Here is a 22,702-nt window from a genome sequence, read left to right as displayed (position 1 = left end):
CTTGTTAGCTAAGTGGCTAGATGTCAAGATCAAGCTTCTTGGTTACAGCAAAGACATTCAATCCCTTCCTGGATCAAGATCCCTATTGTCCCTTGTTTTGTGCGTAAAATAAATAATAATTGCGCCCTCTGTCTGCACTTCCGGTAATACCGTACACCCTGGTATGGTACAGAAACAGTATGACGGTATGAACATCTGGATACCGCCCAACCTTAAATCTGAGCAGCCAGTCTCATTTAGAGCGCTTTCACATATCCCCTTATGATCCGGATTCTGGAGCGTTTGGTACCCTGATCCGCACTATAAAGCATGTGTGAAATGCAAATGAACCCTGACTGAAATTAATCCTGGACCTGCGTGAGTAATGGGTCCAAGATCCTGGACCAGAGTACCAGTTTTTGTGACACGGCAGCGCAAGTCGCGTGGAACTTTTTTTTGCCCATTGTAAACAAGCTAGCTCGCTAACATCACGTAGAATGTGCGTCTTGCTTATCGCACCCTGAAATCGACATTTTCAGGTCTTGCGAAAGCAAAAACGTATTCTGTCAAATTCTCACAAAAGCTCCAGGAAACCGAACCAGGGTACCGAATTTCATATGTGAAAACGCCCTTAGTCTCAGGCAACTCCAGTCAATACAAATTGTCCACTTTTTTGTGACAATGCTGAAATGAGTCCAGTGCCCACAAGGTCAAACACTCTCCCTAGAGCAGTTTATTCAAAGTCTGCTACAAAATGTATCACCTGCTATTTTGGGCAAGAGACCAGAATATAAGGTCCACAGAAACATCCCATTGAACTGAATGAAGAAGGATCCATCCAACTCTTTTTTTTTTTTTTTTTTACCGACTGAGCTATAGCATCAAAGAGCTACAAGTGTCAGTAGACGTGCATTTCAATGTGCTTCTCTTGGTATAATAGTTGCATTTACAAAACTGTGTACATGCAAGCAACTGTAAACTGTTGCTATTGTCTGGCCTAGGTATCTTAACTTTATAAACAACTAAATTTGTGCTAATAAGATGCAGTAGGCTATATATTTGGATAGAAGTAACAAAAAGTTTAAATGAGCCAGCAAAGTTTAAGTCCTTTTTTTAGTTATATCTGGTAGCAAAATGACAGAAATCCACCAGAGTTCCAAACAACAAAATCACTGACCTTACTATTCCCTCCAAATGTAGCATAACAACCAAACACCTGTTACTGCCAAAAGGCTATTGGAATTTAAGTTAACAAAGCCATACCTTCACATGGACCATACTTCAGAGAAAGCACCAACCACACATAATATCCCACTTTTTTCTCCATCCTCAACATGTCTAGAAGTTCTTCTGTCCTTATTGAGAAAACTCCATTAGAGAAAATGGCAAGCCCAGTAGTGACTGCCTCCAAGCAGTGAAGAATAGGAGTTCAGCCAGGCACAAAGGTCTCCATAGCAACAGAGAATTTAGAACCTCTTTGGCATTATTTATGCAACATTGCATCACAAAAGGACCCTCCCACCAGTCTGCCTGCCAAATCCTGCTGCTCTCCAATCACTCTTTTGACTGCTCCTCTCCTCAACACCATCTGTGCCCCCCGCTGAAAAAGCAGAGAGAGGGTAGCGGGCGGAGGTGGGGAGGTGCAGGGTGAACGGAGGGATAGGGAGGGAGGGGGGACAGAGTGGGGTGCTAATTGGAAAGCTCCAAAGACTCGCAGGATTATGAATGTATATGGAAGTGTTGTGGGGTTGAGGCAGCAGAAATGTCTCCTCTCTTTCCTTTCCTCTGTCCCTCATTTCCTGTTCTCCCCTCTCCTCTCTTCTGACCATAGCTCTGAGTTGTGCTCTCCAGGGAGAGACAGTGACTGTTCTGCCTCAGTGCCACTCTTTGGGCTGGGCTGCCTTGCTTAGAAGATAGTACACAATACATGTCATAACCAGCCACAGTTTAAATATAGCTTGGTAAAAAAGACACACAATGATCTGCCATGGGAGAGAAGAGAGGGCCACAGAGTCTTGGGATGACAGTCACAATTTGCTTCCTGTTACTCACTACTTTAAACACTGTTTATTTCTAATCTCTATGAAAAATACATTTGGGTATATGATTGAGAAAAGTATTGAATGAAAGTACTTTTGTTCAAATGAAAACTGATAGAGCTCAAGGCAGTTGAGAGAGAATAGAGTGAATAACTTAGGTTTGCATATGAGAAGCTTTGTTATCTCCTCCCAAACTAATTTCTTTATTTAAATAGTCATTGGGTCAGTAATACCAATTCTAAACCATGTTCAAAATTTGAATAGCCACACTTGAAGGGATAGTTCACCCAAATGACAAAATTGCATATTGATTACCTTACCCTGTAAGCAGTCTATGGACAATGTATTACAGAAATCCATGCTTTGGTTTAGTTTCCCTGTCACTGTATCCAATTGCTAATATTTTAGCATTTGTGGCAGAAATCCCATTCAAGTCATGGGACCGATATTAGCATTTTTCCGCATCATGTCCAAATCATCCGAAAGTATCTAAAATTGATTGTGAAGCTCAACAAAGTCACTTATAGATTATTTGAACCTGATGCGCAAAACATTATGATATCGGTCCCATGACGAATGGGATTTGTGCCACAAATCTTAAAACATTAGCATTTGGAAACAGTGACAGGGAAACTAAACCAAAGCATGGATTGCTGTCATACCTTGTCCATAGACTGCTTACAGGGTAAGGAAACCAATATATAATTTTGTAATTTGGACTATCCCTTTAAGCAGATACTGAAATAGAAAGTATTCTGGAACTTTAAGACATGGCTAAATTGGTTAGCAGGACATTTCCGTATAATTGTTATTTTAAATTTAACCTTAATTTAACTAGGCAAGTCAGTTAAGAACACATTCTTAGTTACATACTGTGGAACAGTGTAGAATATTTTCAAATGTGTGTGTGTGGTAGAACTGAAGAAATACCCTCTAAATACTATAATTAAGTAATTTAAATGGGCAGACTGTTCAATTAAAACCTTGTCTGATAATTGCATTACAAGAAAATCAAGTGTACTTCCAGCCCATTACCAAGGACAAGAGGGAGAAGGAGAGGGAGATGTATGCCCAATAGCTTGCAAACAGTACACCCCTGAAAACACCATTAAACCTATTAGTTGTTAGAATAAATGACTAGGGGACAGAAGATGGGAATTTTGCAGCTTCAGGAAACTGTGGTCCTCAAGTATAATTGCCTAATTGTGCCCTGTGGTACCAAGACTGACATTTTAACTTTTTCAGAGGAGACAATTTGATTACAAAATGTCATCCTGGGTATGCCTCAAGTTTATATTTTTTTCCCATTTCTAAAAAGCCAGAGGTTAACTTAAGGAGTGCAAGACCAAGGAACACCCTGTAACAGAATAAGCCGAGTGCAGGATTGGTTGGCTGGAGAAGATTCTGGAAGTTCATCTATTCAAAACACCTACTGTAGGCCTACACAAACTATACCACACTCGCATGAAGCTAGGGTGTCCTACCAAACAATATTTAACTAACTCAAAACATGAAATATAAACAAGGTACCCTATTAAAGGATCATTTTTGAGGCAGGAATTATGAACTAGGAACCTATAGGCTTTAAAATCCTTGGCTTTAAATACTCCTGTTGAGACAACATTTCACTACTGCTGTATACCCACTCCTCAGCTGAGTAATGCAGTGCTGGCTTTCAGATTTCAGATCTGTCTAATTCTTCATTCTGATTTGCTAGAGCAACTGTACGCCTCCACGCCACTCAAACTGCCCTTCTACCTCTGTCATGGTTGTCTGTCTAACTTACTCATTCAAGCCAGGTGCAGAGCCAAGACATTCACACAAGTTCAATTTTCACCGTTCATCCCCCTCGAGTCAACTGACAAAAAAATACTGTCTTAAACACTTTGCAGTCTGAAACACAGGAAATGGAAATATGTGAGCACTCCATATCCCTGTCTTATTCCCCAAAACACTCAAACTGAATACATTTTTGATCCGTTTTAAAATCCCTTCTTATAATACAGTACTATGAATTGATAAACCCTGTACACGCAGTATCTGACATACAATTGGTTGAGTTAAGTCCCTGCATGACTGATTAGCTAGCCATATGTCAGCCCACTAACAATAACGACCCAGTCATCCATGAACCTCATATAGATCTTTACTATCTGAGCTCAACATTCACTCACAGCCAAGTCATGAGTCTCCATATTGAACCTTTGGTTCAAGATGACTGGTATATGTTAAAAGAGCAGTACTGTAATAGCCTGAATGCAACATCTCAAAGTCAAATTGGGTTATTATAACTGCTTTTATTTATAAGCTGTGGCCTAGTTGATGGCAATTCAGTCTCTATAACTTTATTTGAGAACGTCCTATTCATTATAATAGTCTCCTTTCCGCTAAGCCCAAAGCAGCCCACATTCTCGAATGTTACAAATTAGAGTGACTGTTTCACAAGACTTAATCATTTCCATTCATTATTTCATGACCAAAGGCTGCTGAAATGACTTCATTGCATTTGTTTAAACATCCATTAAGTCTTAAGAGGTGACCACGATTAAGAGAGCAGATTAGCATTCTCTCTCTTTCCCCAATTCAAATAACGTCTGAATATTCTAGCTAAATGCATTCCTCATACTGCTGTACAAATGATTGCCAGATGTTTGATATGCCATCACTGTGAATAAGATGACACAGATTTGCATTCTCGTCTTGCCCTGACGTATAGGCTACTATACATCTAATGGCTTTGGCTGGTTTCATTTGCTGTCCCTGTGGCCTGCTGCTGACCATTGTGAGAGGACAAAATGAGCCATCACACGTTGGCTTGTACATCACTACTTCAAACCATGGTCACTAGCAGATCCAAATGAGGCCCAATCATAAGCAAGCATGGTGGAACATTAATCTAAATATTATTGGGGACCAAAAAACAATGTCACACCATACAGTACTAGAACCATCCCCAGGCTACAGGTTAAAGTCAGGCCACCCCTCCAAAAAAAGTAAAGTCAACCCAATGTCCTTAACCCCAACACACTCCCCAAGCCCCCTTACTGTTTTCAAAAGCCAACTGACCCTATTACTGAAAAATGTAGTGGTACCTGTACTGGTAAATCCATTGTAGGGCTAAATACACAGAATGTATCATCACACTTCACACGTTAAACCTTTTGCTGACTGATGCTGTTTGCCATCTAGTGGTGGGGTCATAATAACGTATTATGGTCAATAGTTTAACACTGCCTTTCACTATTACACAATTGGAGGTACAGTATATTATAAGATAAACAAACATATCGTCGCTGTCTGATGGAAACCTCATCTCCAAAACAGAAACTTTTCAGGAATTGGGAGAAAAAAATGCATATTTTCCTGCAGTCAAATGACCAAATCGTCCTCTATTGGCCTCTTGGGTGGAATGTCATTAACATTTTCATCATTTACATAATTAATAAAAAATGTTGGGGGGCCTTGGTGTTTCTATGTCAAATGGTTTTGTTATATTTCAGTGTTCTGTGATGTATACAAAGTTTGATATTGAAATGTTCAGAGTACATTGAGGAGAGTTACTGCTTTCAATAAATAAATTAAAAAAGAAACATTTGCAAAATTGGAGTTACGAGGTTGTCGTCAGAGTGACGACATCTAATACCAAACATTAAACGTGGAAATGAATGTATTCCTAATCGTAGAGCTTTTCCTAGTGTTGAACCCAGTCATAATGTTTAACCAGTGGTTGTTCACGCTTGACCTCCCTTCTCTCACTGCTCCACAATGCACAGGAAGTAGACAAATCCTAATTGTTTCCACCATTGAATAGCATCAACAATGAAAATGTCTGCCTTTTTATTTGTATTCACACAACCATCCTAATGCTGTCAACAGAAAAATAAACAAAGAGCTGTGACTGAGGTGCACCGGCTTAAATAAACGCAAGCTTGTGGAGGTCTGCACACACAGGGACACACACACTCATGCCTCTCTGTATGCAGGCCTTTAGGCTTTTATTTTTTACCCTCCTGATAGGGCCATTAGTATGTCCCAGAGCAGCCCCATGGGTCTGTGTGATGTGTGGCAGTGGCCCACTTTACCATTCCACAGCTTGTCCTTTTCTCTCTTGCTTTAAAGAAAGAGGAGTGTCAGTGTAACCACTGTCATGATGCAGGGGATTGGCTCATTCCCATCTACACACATGCTCTTGGTTCTACTCCAAAATGGCTGCCTGCTGTGAGCTAATAGGCTATATCCTACTGCTGGTGAGGAATATCAGTAGCATGCTTCCATAATGTAACTGCAAGCCAATTATATTCTATAGAGCACAATCTCTTATAAAACTGAACCTAGTTTTGCACATTCTACTCAATAACAATGACTTAGTTACTATATTATACAGATATATTATTGTGAGCGATAGCGACATTTCAAACGAAAGGCATAAGATTAAACGAGCCTACCCAAAGTCTCTATAGAGTCTCCTTATAGTGTCACCTGCTAATCAGTGTGGATGTTAGTCTGTCCTCTGCACCAGACACACACAGAATACAAATGGAACCAATTACTTATGTCTCTATACCTCACTGCACCCCTGCAGAACACTGACACATTTACTTCAACATCAAATAGGATGGATTTCAGGCACTGAACAGGATCTTATGATGAGAAATGTAATAAAGAAGCTGGTGGCGATGGCAATATAGCTGAACCAATAACATACTTCATGTTAGGTTGCCATCAGTTAAAGGGATATTTAACTTGAAAACCATTTTTCCCCCACACATTCTTCATTTGTCCCCTTTTGATACAGTCCCACAAAATTGCGCATTCAAATTTCATTCAAGTTTTCACAATGTATTACTTTCAATCCCCTGATGCCTAAGATCAAGCAAGAGCAAAAACGCTGATCACATGATATGTTTTGCATGGAGGGCCTTGGTCTCTCTCTGAAAGTCACCCATGTACGTCACACACAGAATTAACATGGAAGGCCTTACCTGTTCCTTGACAGAGGCCAGTATGGCCGACGTGGTCTCTGTCTCGGCGCCGTCTCCATTAGAGGCGTTTAGTACTGGGCTCAGCATGGTGAAGTTCTAAGAGTCAGAGGTTGCGTCGGGAACTGGCATAACTTCTGAAAGGGAAAGGATTAACAGTCAGCATTAGAAGGGTGACATCATCCACTATGGGAGAGAATGCAGAAATGGTTCAGTTATGATATCCATCACTTAACTTTCATGAAACTGTTTGAATCCATTGACATTTCTTGTTGGTTCGTCACAACAAAATCCATTTCTGTACACTATAGCTTCGCTTATACCTCTCTCAATTTCTAACCCTAGTATAATGAGAACTTTCTGTATTCAAGGGTAGTTTGCAAGGTAGAAAATCTGGATACAAATATACTAATCTGATTTAATAAGATTGTGGATATAGCTAACACTTGTAAACTACATCAGTCATATATCATAATCCGCCAAGTAATCATCTGGATGAGAGCATGTACTAATGACTCGAGTGTGCGTGTGTATGTGTGTAACAATGACTCTACCGTCACTTAAGGAGAAGGGACCTAAATCTCCAGGTAATCCTAATGTAGTGAGAGAGCAAATAATGGCCATGACAACAACACAGATGACAGCTTCTAAAAGCTGATGAAAGCTTGTCAAAATTGATCCTTCCCATCCCTGTCTCTGTGCGTGGCAGTCACTAGATCACCCAGTCAGTCGTGTTGAAGGTAAGGGAAAGTCGACCGCAGCCTGGAAGCAGACAAGAGCTAGACTATTCTGGGATGCTGCCAAGCAACAAGCCCTGCTGGACACTGCTAACATGGCTGACCGGAATCCTTCCCTTGTCATCCATTTTAGTGTTCCTCTCTCTCTCCTGCTCGGTCTCACTCCCACCCCCTTTCTCTCTCTCTCTCGCTCTCTCCCTTGACCTAGTTCAGTGCTTCCTCATCTCTCCCAGTCTGTGAGTTCTAAACACTGGCCGCTTATCTGACAGAATGTCTTCTCTTGCCACTGTTTCCTCCCTCCTGGGTCACCACACCTAATGTCATCCTCATCTTTCATTAGCGTGGACCTCTGCCTCAGTTAAATACTAGCATGATAAATGAATTTGCATTCAGTGCTACACAAGGATATTCATAGCAAGGGCTTTTAGAATTAAAGTAGGATTATCCAAATTGACTTATTTGTCATAAATAGTGAAAACAAAATAAATTCTATGTCCCCACCAGACGCTCTATTTTACCATCTGTGCAGACAGAATGGGTTGTAAGGAAACATGAAAATGGATTATACTGTAAGTTAATATGTCAACATACCCCCCCCCAGGGCTGGGAATTGCCAGGGACTTCACAATACGATATTATCAAAATACTTACGTGCCAATACGATACGTATTGTGATTGTCATGATTCTACACGTATTGCGATTTGATACTGTGATTTTATATGAGATTCCAGGGTCCAAACATATTGCACACCATATGTCTGCTGCAGAAGGACAAGAGAGAGCCATGAGAGAACTAGTTTTGATCAGTCATGGAAATAAAAAAGTGCGGAAAACAAATTGGCTCCCTATTTAAAAAGAATTTGGAAAACAAGATGGAGTTTTGGTGCAGGTACAGACAACTAGCGCAAAAATAATATTGTGATATTGTCAATATATAATATCTTCAAAAATAATATCCCGATATGTAACTGTATCGATTTTGTTCCACATCACTAATACCCCCTCTAAGCATCAAACGCCTTTTAAATTAGGATGCTGCAGCCATTTCTAGGTCAAACTTCCAGCCTGTGACCAGTCCTGTGACCAGTCCTAAGTATTGACCAGTACACTTCAGCTTTACCAGTAGCAGTCCAGCAAAATCTGTGCCAGTACATAGAGACAGGAAGTGAGGGTATGGATGAATTAGGCCTATATTTTGATATCCATCTGCCTATGATACTATCTGTAATTAAACATCGAGAATAAACATAATCGCTTTACCCTCTTATCACAGTCCAAGACAAACAATGCTTTGTTTAAAGGCATCGGCATATCTGTACACAATGTATAGTCCTCACAATACTGTTGTCTGACTCATTCCATTTATTTTACTGTTCACAGACTTCTTTCTGCACAAAGTAAAGCAGCATTGATTGTAAGTTCCAAAGATATCAGTCCAAGCCAGACGACGTACAATTGACAATGTATCTCCGTTAATACAAAGCAAACAAAGATTAATTCCTATTCCCACTGCTTCCGACTGAAAAAAATCCAAACTTAACCAACTCTGTACGTGACCACAAAGGAATGATGTTTATGGAGTGTATTTGATGAAGTGTCCCCTGTTGTCTCATTAAAACTTTGTGCAACATTTATTTTGCATTGGTAGTCATCCGTAGATCTGTCTAGACACTTTCCCTTCACTTAATATTTTAAATACAGACTTCCGACATAAAGAGTCTATCACAAGTTCATTACCATCAAAAGGCTCCTGTCAAGATGTCAAAGGAGACCCATCTAAGTTTTTTTTAAATGTCTGTTTAGTAATGGGCTGCTTAACCTTACACCAGGCACGCAATATTGATTCACATTTTGTATTCTCAATGTTACTTGAGGATGGTTTTGGCAACTATAAGAATACACTCTGGGCTTTTAACCATGACAAATATGCATTATTCATGGTAATAGCCAAGGAATACACTCGCAAAAAGTGCCAGAGAGAATTGGTGCTGGCTTTCTACTTTTTTTGCCCAGCACAATATGTATGATGCATGCCCTCGATGAGAGAGGAAATCAAATTGCCTGAGAGAATCCTACAGTATAGTCAGTAACTGCAGAGGCTGCAGGCGGGAGATGCTGGGGAATGCAGAAACCACTGACAGGTTATCAGTCTTCAGGTGCAGAGTGCAAAATGCGGCATTATTTTTTATAATCCCATAACGCCTTGAACAATAAAGACCTCTGAAATCGTCAAACTTTCCCTGCATGACATTTGAGAAGATACAATTCTTGCGGAATAGCAATTCCCTATTATGCAATGTTGTGATAAAGACCTCTGGGTGCAATAGAGTGTAATATTATCAGGTTGGCAAAAATATCTGAGAGAGAAGCCATTTGAGGCTATTGATTAAAGCTCTCTGGGCAGCATCATGCCATTATGATGGCTTTGAAGCCATCTGCAGATTTAGACACACCAGTGGATACAGGTAGACAGCAGGTAAGAAGGCCTTCTTTAAAAAATAACTACCTCTGAATTTTTATGTTCTAACCTTCACAGCTTTTATATTCTAATACATTTATGAAACCACTGTTGGACATGCAGAGATGTCCATGGTAACATCAATTCTAAACCTACGGTAAGTAGTGACCATGGGGCTTCTCCCCAGTGATAAGCTGGAGAGACAGTACATTTTGACATCTCTACTGTAGTACACCAGTCTGTAGGGCCTAGCTGTCAGCCTACAAATCCTTTCTTCCCTCCAACACTGACTTGACAGAATTGGGTGGTAGCTGAGAGCAAGACACAGTTTCCCACCATATTAATTCACACACAACAAACAATATGAGATCTGTGATCACCTTGAGAAATGCAGGCAGGAAGCAGGAAAGCAGCATTTCTAAAGTATGGAGTTAAACTGGCCCTGGCTAGCAGTAATGACATTGGGGGAGCAGCTATACTTCTCAGGAAGTTGGTCGGGAGACTTTTCCTACACACCTCAAGTCTGTACAAACGAGAGGGGGGGAACTGCAGATATTCCGGCAGAAAAAAATTGCTAGACATGGCACATTCAACAACCCCTTCAACTTTTTTATCCCAATCTCTGGTTTGGGACATCTGTCAACAGTGAGAATTGCAGTCCAATTACATCCCATTAAGACAGACTGTTCCCTCCGGAGTTAACACAAATGTGTTTTTCCGCTAACCAAAGACTCACCTCAGCACATTTTGTTAGACCGTTGGGATCTCAGTGTTCGAATAAACAAAAAGGGGGATGGTTTGTTGCAATGTATTGTCTGTAAGCGTCCACTTCAGATGGAGAGTATGGCCTGCTGTGTAGTGATGCCCTCTGACACTAATTAATTGGGCGGGAACATGACTATAGAATTGATGTAGGGTTGTTGCGGTGTGAAATGAGAACTTGAAGCATATTGTATCTCAATTAGCACTATAGGGAACAGAAAAATACAAATTCACGACTGATGACCAGGATACTAATGAGACCCACTGACATTAGTATCATGTTCCTGTGACGTACCAGGTATAAGTCCTTTTATGACCATAGTCTTGTCGTTTGGCTTCTTACGGAAAATATCAACCTCATCTTTTCATGAGGAGGTTCAATGATGACAAGCTGCCACAATAGTTCCGGGGTCTACATATTGATAGGTTAGGTTTATAAAGATAAAGGCAAACTTACTAACATGATAGGCCTCCAATGCCCAAAATGTGCTGATGTCTTCTCTGGGTTGTTGACATTTAATGTCAACAACCCAGAGAAGACATCAGCACAAGAAGGGCCGGCTCTAGCCTTTTGGGGGCCCTACGTGAGATTTGATTGGAAGTTTTAAAGTACATTTCCTGCAATTCTACACATTCTGAAATGGGGCCCAGATACGTTTTTTTAAAGCAAGTCTTCTGCAGTTCTATACATTTTGCCGTGGGGTGGAAATAAAGTTTTGCAATTTAATAACACATTTCATGCAATTCTACACATTTTTCCATGGGGCAGAGATCTTTTTGCAGTTTTAAAGCTGATTTCCTGTAATTCTCCCCCTTTTGCCATGGGGTGGAGATTATTTATATATTTTTAAAGCAAATTTCCTGCAATTCTACTCATTTTGTCATGACTTATACAATGTTAATAATATCTTTGTGAGAGTGACTCAATGGAGTCAAAATCAATGGAGATTCCCTGGAGGTCAGGGTCCCTGGGCACGTGCCCTGCGTGCCTGGTCAGTATTCAGACATGATAACTGGCTAGACTAACTTACCAATCTAAAAATTGTCTGACATGGCTAATTAAGTGACTGTCGGTGACTGCTGATGCACAACAAACTTTCGAACTTGCACATTGTGTATTCTACTATTCTAACTATCAACAGTAATTTGAGACCCCGACAGAGTTCCTAAAAAACAACAACAACAATATGTTTTTGGGTCGGGTGCCCCCTACCGGCCGGGGCCCTAGGCGACTGCTTACGTTGCTTATGCCTGGAGCCGGCCCTGAGCACAAGCTGAGGCAATTAAAGACCTCCTGGAATAATGTTCTCAAAGGATGGCTGAGCGTGACACAAATGATAAAGTGTAATTATGTGGGGCTTGCGGTGATAAAACAAGCCCCAGTGCATTATTAACATTTTCTCTTACAAACTCTGTGCTGATTAGGTTGGAGTGAATTTTGTTTACCCTCAATAGAATGCCAGTGTCTGCTATGTTTTATTGACAGGCTAATTTCATTAAACAAACACCACATTTTCAATGTAACAACACTCGTACAGATGTAGAATCTTAATTTGAGCCAGTTTGCTACAGCAGGAAAATAATCCTGCAGCAACAGGAAATGTGGATTATAATTAATTACATTTTTTTGTAGGGTTTGATCATTTTTTCGCAAGGGAAAATCAAGTCTGAAATTTAAAATGGGTATTGACAAACTTCAGAAGCCTTTTTAAACCACAATAAGCTACACGTTTTACATTTTCAATTCTTCTGCATAATTTTTTATGATATTATATTGATATTTTTACTCCCAAATATTGTTTTGTAAAATATATATATATACTTTAAATGTTTTGCTAGGTAGCATTAGCTAGCGGTAGTTAGATGTACCTACACCAAAAACTCTTGTATTTCTCCTTCTCAAGCTTGTTCTCCATCTTCTTTAAAAAAAATGGTGAGCCAACATGTTTTCAGCACTGACTGAACAAAACACATTTTCTCATGGCTATTTCTTGTCCCTCTGCAACAGACATGGTGAGCGATGTGTTTGGAACATAGATTCCCAATACATTAAGAATCGTAAGAATCACAATACATATCATATCGGCACCTAAGTATTTTAATAATATCGTATTGCAATTCCCAGCCCTAGAAACGGGGTGATCAAATTAAGATCCAACATCTGTAAAAGATAAGCTAGCTGGCATTGCCAAACAATTACTTCAATCAAAATGATTCCTGTTTCTTTCATTTACTACCTTGATCATTATTTAATCTTTATTTAGGCAGGGAGTCCCATTGAGACCAAGGTCTCTTTTTGACCACAGCAGCAATTACACAATAAAAATTAGACACACAGATAAAACAATCTAATAACAATTTGATGTAATGTAGAATTAATGTGCCCAATATTTATTGTGTATTCTGTATGACCCCCAAAATGACTTCACTCCATCTCAATCAGTTAGGCATTCAAGCTGCTATGACAGTCCCATTTTGATAGAGTGTTCTAGTGCATCATGGGTGGTTTGCACCTGATGTCATGCATTTTAATGTGAGTTCCTGTAAATACTGTGTTCTCCAGTGATGATAAGGCCGGAGGGTTAGCTAGTGCTCCAAGGCTTTTAACCTCATGACCTACTGTACTACTACTACTGCTACTATAAACCAAATCAACCCTTGGCTATGTTGAGAGGTTGTGAGGTTGGGGCTGTGAAGCCAGTAGTATAGCTACAGGAGCTGCATGGCCTGGTTGTTTTTCCTTCCCAAGGCATCAGCCTCACTGGTGAATGTTGACTTTACATGTGACTGTGGTGGCAGCAGAGTCCCTACTAGCCTAGTGAGTAAACCTACCTCACACACAGCCACTGACATTTACAATATCTACACCACTGCACGATAACAGAAGAATACCCAATCAGCGTCCATTACATTGGTTGGATCTCTTACTAAAGAGGATATGCATTGTAACCCATATCAACCCTCTTGCGTAAACATAATTTTATAGGACATTATTAGAGGACATTACACCACCATGCCTATCTATCTGCATGTTAAGATAATGTGATCATTGACACGGTTGTGCCATCTGCATAATTGGTTGTAGCGAATGTTACCAGAGGTGACCCCTGCTGGTCATCTGATGACATGACGGCAGGGAATAAAGGAGAGGACCTCGGCATGGGGGAGGAGAGGAGGAAGAACAAAGCTTCTCACGTCCCTGTGGCATCATCCACAGCATTGCCACATCGGCACACGCACAGTCCATCCATGCACTGCACTATACAGTGAATAAATTGACCTTGAAGCAGGGACACATTCCAAATACACCCTGTTTGTTATTGATGGATATGCAGCTCAATACCAAAGTCAATCTGCTGATCGGTTTTGTGCTACGGGCATGACACTGTTACATCTGTGTAGCATGATGCCTATGAATATTTCCTTTGACATGTAGCATAAAACACCCCCTTCTCTCAAAGCAATACCACAGCCAACCAATGTTGATGTGCTATTTGTGGGCTGGGTGGCATAAAGTAAAAGGACAGCGACATCTGTATTTGTGGCGCTGGGAAGACATCTAGACCCAAAGACACCGTCCAACTAAAATTAGCTTTAAACCCACTAAAGTGAGTCTTTATTATAATAATAGGTCTAACATTGTCTCATGACCATCTGCTACTGTTGATCTAAATAAGATCTAAAAAAAAATATCATCAACATCATGAATTATGCATTTAGATCTACTGAGCAAGCACGAGTTTTGCTGAGTGACTTCAGCACACAAATGATTCAAATGGTAGTGATCACAGAGTAAAGACCTGGGCTAAACGGGTGTAACTGCCACCCAGCTATTGATGTTACAGTACATGGCTTGGCTGTTCCAGGTGGAACATCAGGATTGAGACCCCCTGACGTTGTGCTGCTAACATACTACAGCTTGACTGGTAAAACATTACATTTCAAGACTTCAGATGTAGAATGGAATTGAAAGAAAGCTGAATCAACAACAAACCTGTGTTTTTCACTGGTATTCTCAGTAGCACAACTTCGCTTGCCAGTACAGTACATCCATAATACATCAGATTTACTTTTGAAGGCCTGCAGTAGAGATGACACAACCTTATCTGTGTTAGCATCAAAGTATCAAACTACACTATGGTACTGTTCTCACATCTATGTACCATATACTGGATTTTCCTCATTAACAACAAAAGAAGTGGTGATGACATGAAAGATGGATGGAGATCAGTATAAAGAGAAATCACACATCAGAAAGATCTGAAAAAGTCATGCTTCCTTTCAAACAACTACAGAGGGGAAAAAGTAGCTTACAGATACTCTGCATGTAATAACAGTAGCTAGTTCTAATAGTACTTATGGTAGTAGGCCTAATGGAAGATTCAGTTAGTTGGGTATCCTCCTGTTCTTGTTTTTTTTTTTTTTTTTTTTTTTACTTAACAAATGAAAAAATGATGTCAAATGATGACGAACATGCCCTGGAGTAGGTGTGGTCCATAAATCTAAAAATAGAGCGTAGGAGCACTGCTGTCGCTCACATTTCATGTGTCAGAGGATTTTATCATCACAAGTGAAAATGTTCACTGAGCACAGCATGTCTCTCCTGACTTGAATCTGAAAATCCAGAACATTTGGAGCGCTAAGCTATATCTGTCCCTGCCCATCCACGGGTAGCTGAATTGGTGAAATGATGATATGTGAAAAGATGACTTGCTTATCCTCATGCACATGTAAACCGGCCAGATATAGGATACTGAGTTGTATCTGCACAACTCAAGACCTCCTTATCCAGCTGAGCCAAAGCCAAGGCATTAGGTCTGGGAGCTAATACGAGTCTTCAGGTCTCAGGCAAGGTTACTTATGACAAGTATAGTTTGGCAAACCAACTCCTCTACGTACATGAGGTAAGTAGCATAAGAGAGGATATCTCAGTATACCAGGTACAGTTGAAGTCGGAAGTTTACATACACCTTAGCCAAATACATTTAAACTCAGTTTTTCACAATTCCTGACATTTAATCCTTGTAAAAATTAGCTGTATTAGGTCAGTTAGAATCACCACTTTATTTTTAAGTATGTGAAATGTCAGAATAATAGTAGCAAGAATGATTTATTTCAGCTTTTATTTCTTTCATCACATTCCCAGTGTGTCAGAAGTTTACATGCACTCAATTAGTATTTGGTAGCATTGCCTTTAAATTGTTTAACTTGGGTCAAACATTTAGGGTAGCCTTCCATAAGCTTCCCACAATAAGTTGGGTGAATTTTGGCCCATTCCTCCTGACAGAGCTGGTGTAACTGAGTCAGGTTTGTAGGCCTCCTTGCTCGCACACCCTTTTTCAGTTCTTGTCCACACATTTTCTATAGGATTGAGGTCAGGGCTTTGTGATGGCCACTCTAATACCTTGACTTTGTTGTCCTTAAACCATTTTGACATAACTTTGGAAGTATGCTTGGGGTCATTGTCCATTTGGAAGACCCATATGTGACCATGCTTTAACTTCCCGACTGATATCTTGAGATGTTGCTTCAAAACATCCACATAATTCTCCTTCCCCATGATGCCATCTAGTTTGTGAAGTGCACCAGTCCCTCCTGCAGCAAAGCACCCCCACAACATGATGCTGCCACCTCCGTGCTTCACGGTTGGGATGGTGTTCTTCGGCTTGCAATCCTCCCCCTTTTTCCTCCAAACATAACGATGGTCATTATGGCCAAACAGTTCTAGTTTTGTTTCATCAGACCAGAGGACATTTCTCCAAAAGTACGATCTTTGTCCCCATATGCAGTTGCAAACCGTTGTTTGGCTTTTTTATGGCGGTTTTGGAGCAGGGGCTTCTTCCTTGCTGAGCAGCCTTTCAAGTTAGGTCGATATAAGACTCGTTTTACTGTGGATATAGATACTTTTGTACCTGTTTCCTCCAGCATCTTCACAAGGTCCTTTGCTGTTGTTCCGGGATTGATTTGCACTTTTCGCACCAAAGTACGTTCATCTCTAGGAGACGCGGAAGGTACCCTTCCTGAGCGGTATGACAGCTGCGTGGTCCCATGGTGTTTATACTTGCGTACTATTGTTTGTACAGATGAATGTGGTACCTTCAGGCGTTTGGAAATTACTCCCAAGGATGAACCAGTCTTGTGGAAGTCTATAAAAACAATTCTGAGGTTCTGGCTGATTTCTTTTGATTTTCCCATGATGTCAAGCAAAGAGGCACTGAGTTTGAAGGTAGGCCTTGAAATACATCCACAGGTACACCTCCAATTGACTGAAATTATGTCAATTAGCCTATCAGAAGCTTCTAAAGCCATGACATCATTTTCTGGAATTGTCCAAGCTGTTTAAAGGCACAGTCTACTTAGTGTATGTAAACTTCTGACCCACTGGAATTGTGATACAGTGAATGATAAGTGAAATAATCGGTCTGTAAACAATTGTTGGAAAAATGACTTGTGTCAAGCACAAAGTAGATGTCCTAACCGACTTGCCAAAACTATAGTTTGTTAACAAGAAATGTGTGGAGTTGTTGAAAAACTAGTTTTAATGACTCCAACCTAAGTGTATGTAAACTTCCGACTTGAGCTGTATATGTCTGCAGTTACTTTGTCTTTACTCTACATACCTTATCCCTAGCTAGCCTTCATTATGTATCTCAACAGCGATATAAAACTCAAACATCACTTTACCCTGGTATGTCCCTAGTGTGATGAATGTTTTCAGATTTTTTTTTTCCCAGCATCTTAGTAAAGATCAAAGCTGATTTTAAACTGAAATGTGTAAATCCCTGTAGGATTGACAACACTTGTTTTAAAAGATTATTCTCCACAATAACAACAAATATTAATGAGATTAAAAAAACATATGTTAGAATAGAAGTACAACTTAATTTCTCTATTGCGTATTTAAAGAATCCTTCCACTGTACTCCACTAATTATAAGCACTATATTATGGGTTTCTAATGCTATAATGTTCAGCCTCGTGTACAAATATGTGGTGATTAGTCCGTGTCAGAGCAGCCTTTGGAGAGGGAGGCTAATGAAAAGAGAGGTTTTAAGTCCAAACAATGGCTGAAGTCCTCTTTGATATCCACAGACCTGACTGCACTTCGTACTGGGAGACCGAGACAGACAGACACACTGAGAAGAGAAACGGGGAGGGAGAGAGAAGAGAAACGGGGAGGGAGAGAGAAGAGAAACGGGGAGGGAGAGAGAAGAGAAACGGGGGGAGAGAGAAGAGAAACGGGGAGGGAGAGAGAAGAGAAACGGGGCGGGAGAGAGAAGAGAAACGGGGCAGCAATAAGAGACCCCCCCTCCCTTCCCCTAAAACACTCTGTTCCTCCAACAATCCAAACTGAGATAAATGTAGAATTAAAAAAGGAGAGGAAACAAGACGGGGACAGAGTGAAAAAGGAATAGTGTTCTAATTAAATTTTCCACTTCACAACTCAAGTGACTTAAGGACAGCATTATGGTAAAGCACATTACAACAGTGAGCTAAAGGGAAGCGTGGCTAAAGGGTGGCCCTGACCTTATATACAGGGCAATAGTAATCACAGTCTCTTTCAATCCATAATAGACGGTTCATTAGGCTAAATCTACTACAACTGACACAAACAGCCAAAAGCCATCATGGCAACAACTTGGCAACCATTAAAAGGTATTGATTGCTTTGGAAAGCGATAAAGTGTGGATTTGGCTGTATTTACACAGTCAGCCCAATTCTGATCTTTCCCCCACTAATTGGTCTGCTGACCAATCAAATCAGCTCTGAAAAAAATCTGAATTGGGCTGCCTGTGTAGACGCAGCCTTTGAGGCATAGGCCTACGCCCAGTGGGCTAACAGAAAAATCTACACTCCCCTACGTATTTATTTGGACAGTGAAGCTAAAACTTTTAATTTGTCTCTATACTCCAGCATTTTGGATTTGAGATCAAATGTTTCATATGAGGCAACAGCACATAATGCAACTTTTTATTTGAGGGTATTTTCATACGTATCTGTTTTATCGTTTAGAAATGAAAGCACTTTATGTATCTAGTCCACCTATTTGAAGATGTTGTTAGTATTTCGACAAATTCACTTTGTATTGAAGTAGTGAAAAGGTTAACATATGGTCCGATATTCCTAGCGCACAATGACTCTACAAACTTGTTGGATGAATTTGAAGTTTGTTTTGGTTGTGTTTCCGATTATTTTGTGCCCAATAGGAATGAATGGTAAATTATGTATTGTGTCATTTTGGAATCACTTTTATTGTAAATAAGAAACATCTACATTAATGTGGATTATGAATAATGGATTATGGATAATCATGAATTAATTGTGAATAATGATGAGTGAGAAAGTTACAGAGGCACAAAGATCAACACGTTTGTAGTCACAAGCTTGGTGTAATCATTGTGTGCTAGGAATATGGGACCATATACTACACGTTTGACTACTTGAATACACGTAAGTGAATTTGTCCAAATACTTATGACACAGTTAAATAAGAGGACTACTAGATACATAGTGCTTTCATTTCTAAATAGTAAAATAGATATGGATGAAAATAACCTAAAATAAAAGGTGACATTCTGTACTGTCGCCTCAGTGAAACATTTTTATCTTAAATCCAAAATGTTGGAGTATAGAGCCAAATTAAAAGTTTTAGCTTCACTGTCCAAATAAATACGTAGGGGGGTGTATGTGTGTCACAATCTTTGTGATACATCCCAGTCTGCCATTTAAATTGAGAACGCTGCAGACCAAAATACTTACTTATTAATTTGATCAAAAATGTGTCACTGTCTGTCTCTCATAACTGACAAATTTGTAGTACGTGACAAATGGTATTTCAGAAAAATCTACTAAAATCAAAACTCCTCCAGCACCTATGATGCATTGGTTCCTCTAGTCAGTGCAAGATTTTCTTTGGAGTTTCAATTAGCCTTCACAGATAGGGGCAGCAGCAACACCACTAATCAGCAGTAAGACAGATTATTCAAAAAAATGTTTTTGTTATTTTACTAGGCAAGTCAGTTAAGAACAAATTCTTACTTACAATGATGGCCTAGGAACAGTGGGTTGGCTGCCTTGTTCAGGGGCAGAACATCAGGGATTCGATCTAGCAACCTTTCGGTTACTGGCCCAACACTCTGACCACTAGGCTACCTGCTGCCTATGAACATATAGGCTAAATGACTGAAAACCACTAGTTACTAATAACACAAACTATCTTTTTTATTACCAATGCTAATGTGGTCCATTTCGTGCAGCACTTAAATATTTAATGATAATAACAGCATTCTGCTAGTTTGAAATGTTTAGATTTTTTTTTTTTGTACTACTACAGCCTTTCATGGAATTGATGACCTAGGCCTATGTCCATTATCTTCCATCAACACAAGGAACTGAGGCGGGGGCTGGGGGCAGGGGCTGAGACAGACAGGCTATGATATCAATCTGCAGCTTTGAAGATTGGAATACAGCAACCTGCACTCAGACGACAACCCATTCAACACATTTCCCTTGAAGAAAAACAACGCTTATCATGCAAGCTTATCAGGTCAAATAATGGATGATTCAAATTGATAACAAATTGGGTGACACTGCTTTCAGAACCCTATCTCCCAGTCAACTATAAGTGGAATGTTTTCCTTGTATCGAGGACACGTTTGCCCACAGATGAATGGGAAACTTACCATATGACCACCACAACCCCTACCCTTGTAGCTTATATCTCCAACCACTGTCAAAATCATAACACAACCGGAGGTGGGGCAATTGGAAGGCAGATCTTTTGACTTTTGACCCTTTTTTCTCAATCACTTAACCATTTTAATTATATTTACAAAATGTATCAAATCATCCTGTCCATAAATAAGGCTCCCTCTCTTAGTAGGCCTATGTGCCGAACCCATTGGAAAGTCATAGAATAGACCAAGGCTTCTGTGATCCAGATAGGAACTACTACACTATTATTGTTGTTGATGACCCAGTGAGGGCCAATAGTCATTGTGTGGCCCTGGGGAGACAAACATCATATACATCTGACCACAGGATGTGTCCTATTGTATCTAAATAGAAATAATTTATCAGGGCTTATGAGGGTGATTTGTCCATAAAATCTATAGAATTTTGACCATGTGAGCTTCTCATCCCTTTACACACAAACAGGCCTGATGTAGAATATTGAACTATAAATGTCTAGCCTTACCTATAGGCCTGGGCAACCATTAACTCATTCATTCAATGATGTATATGGTTTCAACATGGCTTACACCTTCAACTTAACATCATCAATGTTATTATTCCTGATAGAAAAAACGAGTTTTGGAAACAAGTCTATATTTGTCTATTCTTTAAATATTCATGCCAGGCATTGCAGTCAAAACACGATCAAACGCCAAGCATCACATGCAAATAAAAAAAAGGAGGGCAATTTTATATGGAGTTGATCTAACTGAGGCAAGGCACCCTATTCAAATAGACAGAAATTATGCAGCTAGGCTACATTTGGTGATGAAAGACCTGCTAGTCATAGAATACCTAATAATGCATAGCCTAGAAATGTAAGAATGAATGAATCTTATTCATTGGCAGTCATCATCAGCTATGAAAATGAGACATTTAATCTCACCTTTCCACCTTTTCTACAGCATTGCATTACAGACAAAAGAATGACGGTCATCTAATGCGATCTGATGTCGACCAGTATAATCTTATAAATATATCGTTCAAATTTAGGTCAATCGGAAAGTAATAGGGTGTTTTCTCAGAGCATCCCCGCTTTAGCTAGCGAATCGTTCTCAAATGGATTCCATTTTCAGTCCACAATCAATGCATGTTATAGCCCACAATAAAACTGAAATATTACACTTTCGGACCCTGGAAAAACATCTGGCAGAGTAACAAAGGGGTGAGAAATGTATGCAAAGGCAAGCCAGAGCTGGCGATTGTTCCTCCCTTCCCGAGACGACTGACAAATGCATCCTATTTTGTAATTGTTTGGAGTGTATGTATGACAGCTGGAAAAGCTACTGGAATGACATTGCGCTTACTGTAAAATATGCCGGGGAACCGCGTTGTTCTCGACTCCCCTCGATTGGTAACCAAAATTCAAACCATGTAAAATATGTAAAACATTCCTTACGAATTGTCCGAAAACACACTTTACGCCCGACGTTGGTGTTGCCCGAAAAGACAGCATCCACCGAATGGCCAAGAGAGACCGCTATAGGTACGGGCAGTCTAGGGAGACCCGTTCACTGGGTTGTGAACTGTGCAGCAGAGAAGGCAGCGGCGCTTGCTCTCTCCAATGCTCCCTTGTCTTTAACATTCCCCTTGCTGTCAGACAACGTTGTGCTGTTTAGGTACGGGTACAGGCAACGACATCTCCTGGTGATGCAAGGATGAGCATCTCTTCTCTCCCCACATTTCAAGCCATCTGTAGCCTACGCTACACAGCCATCAAGTGAATAGTTATAATCTGACATGAGTTTAGTCTTCTCTTCTCAGGCCTACTAGTTTTTACTTTTTGAAATAATTATTTCTGTATATATTGCTACTTTTATTTGAAATTATAAATTGGGGGTCAATTTAGCCCCATATGGAGGACATCTATTGAACCTATATGGGGCTATGTGTCCATAAATACAATGGGATTGACAAATATATTTCTTACTTTTTTTAATGTTCTACAAGTAAAACAAATGTCTAAGCATCTATTTTCTTCTCCAGGCTTGTAGTCATCCCTCCATTTTCTCA

At 40.0% G+C, this 22,702-nt stretch overlaps 1 protein-coding gene across 2 annotated transcripts in view; it reads right to left on the bottom strand.

The window, feature by feature from the left end:
• LOC112226895 (catenin delta-2) overlaps nt 1–22,274 on the bottom strand; it is a 103,392-nt gene extending 81,118 nt beyond the window's left edge. Inside the window, exons 1-2 of one of the 2 annotated variants that reach the window (XM_024391549.1) lie at nt 21,997–22,274; nt 7,001–7,134 (exon numbers count right to left, since the gene is read on the bottom strand). In XM_024391549.1, the coding sequence (XP_024247317.1) occupies nt 7,001–7,087 (87 nt within the window). In that variant the 5' untranslated portion in view covers nt 7,088–7,134; nt 21,997–22,274. Of the gene's footprint in view, nt 1–1,242; nt 1,432–7,000; nt 7,135–21,996 lie in introns of those variants that run through there. The other variant, XM_024391550.2, reaches the window with a different exon arrangement.
• Nucleotides 22,275–22,702: the final 428 nt, after the last annotated feature.

The sequence above is a fragment of the Oncorhynchus tshawytscha genome, linkage group LG28 (assembly GCF_018296145.1).
Source record: "Oncorhynchus tshawytscha isolate Ot180627B linkage group LG28, Otsh_v2.0, whole genome shotgun sequence".
In the NCBI taxonomy this organism is placed as follows: Eukaryota; Metazoa; Chordata; class Actinopteri; order Salmoniformes; family Salmonidae; genus Oncorhynchus; species Oncorhynchus tshawytscha.
Note: the sequence above shows the minus strand (reverse complement) of the source record. Positions and strands in the feature narration are given on the sequence as shown.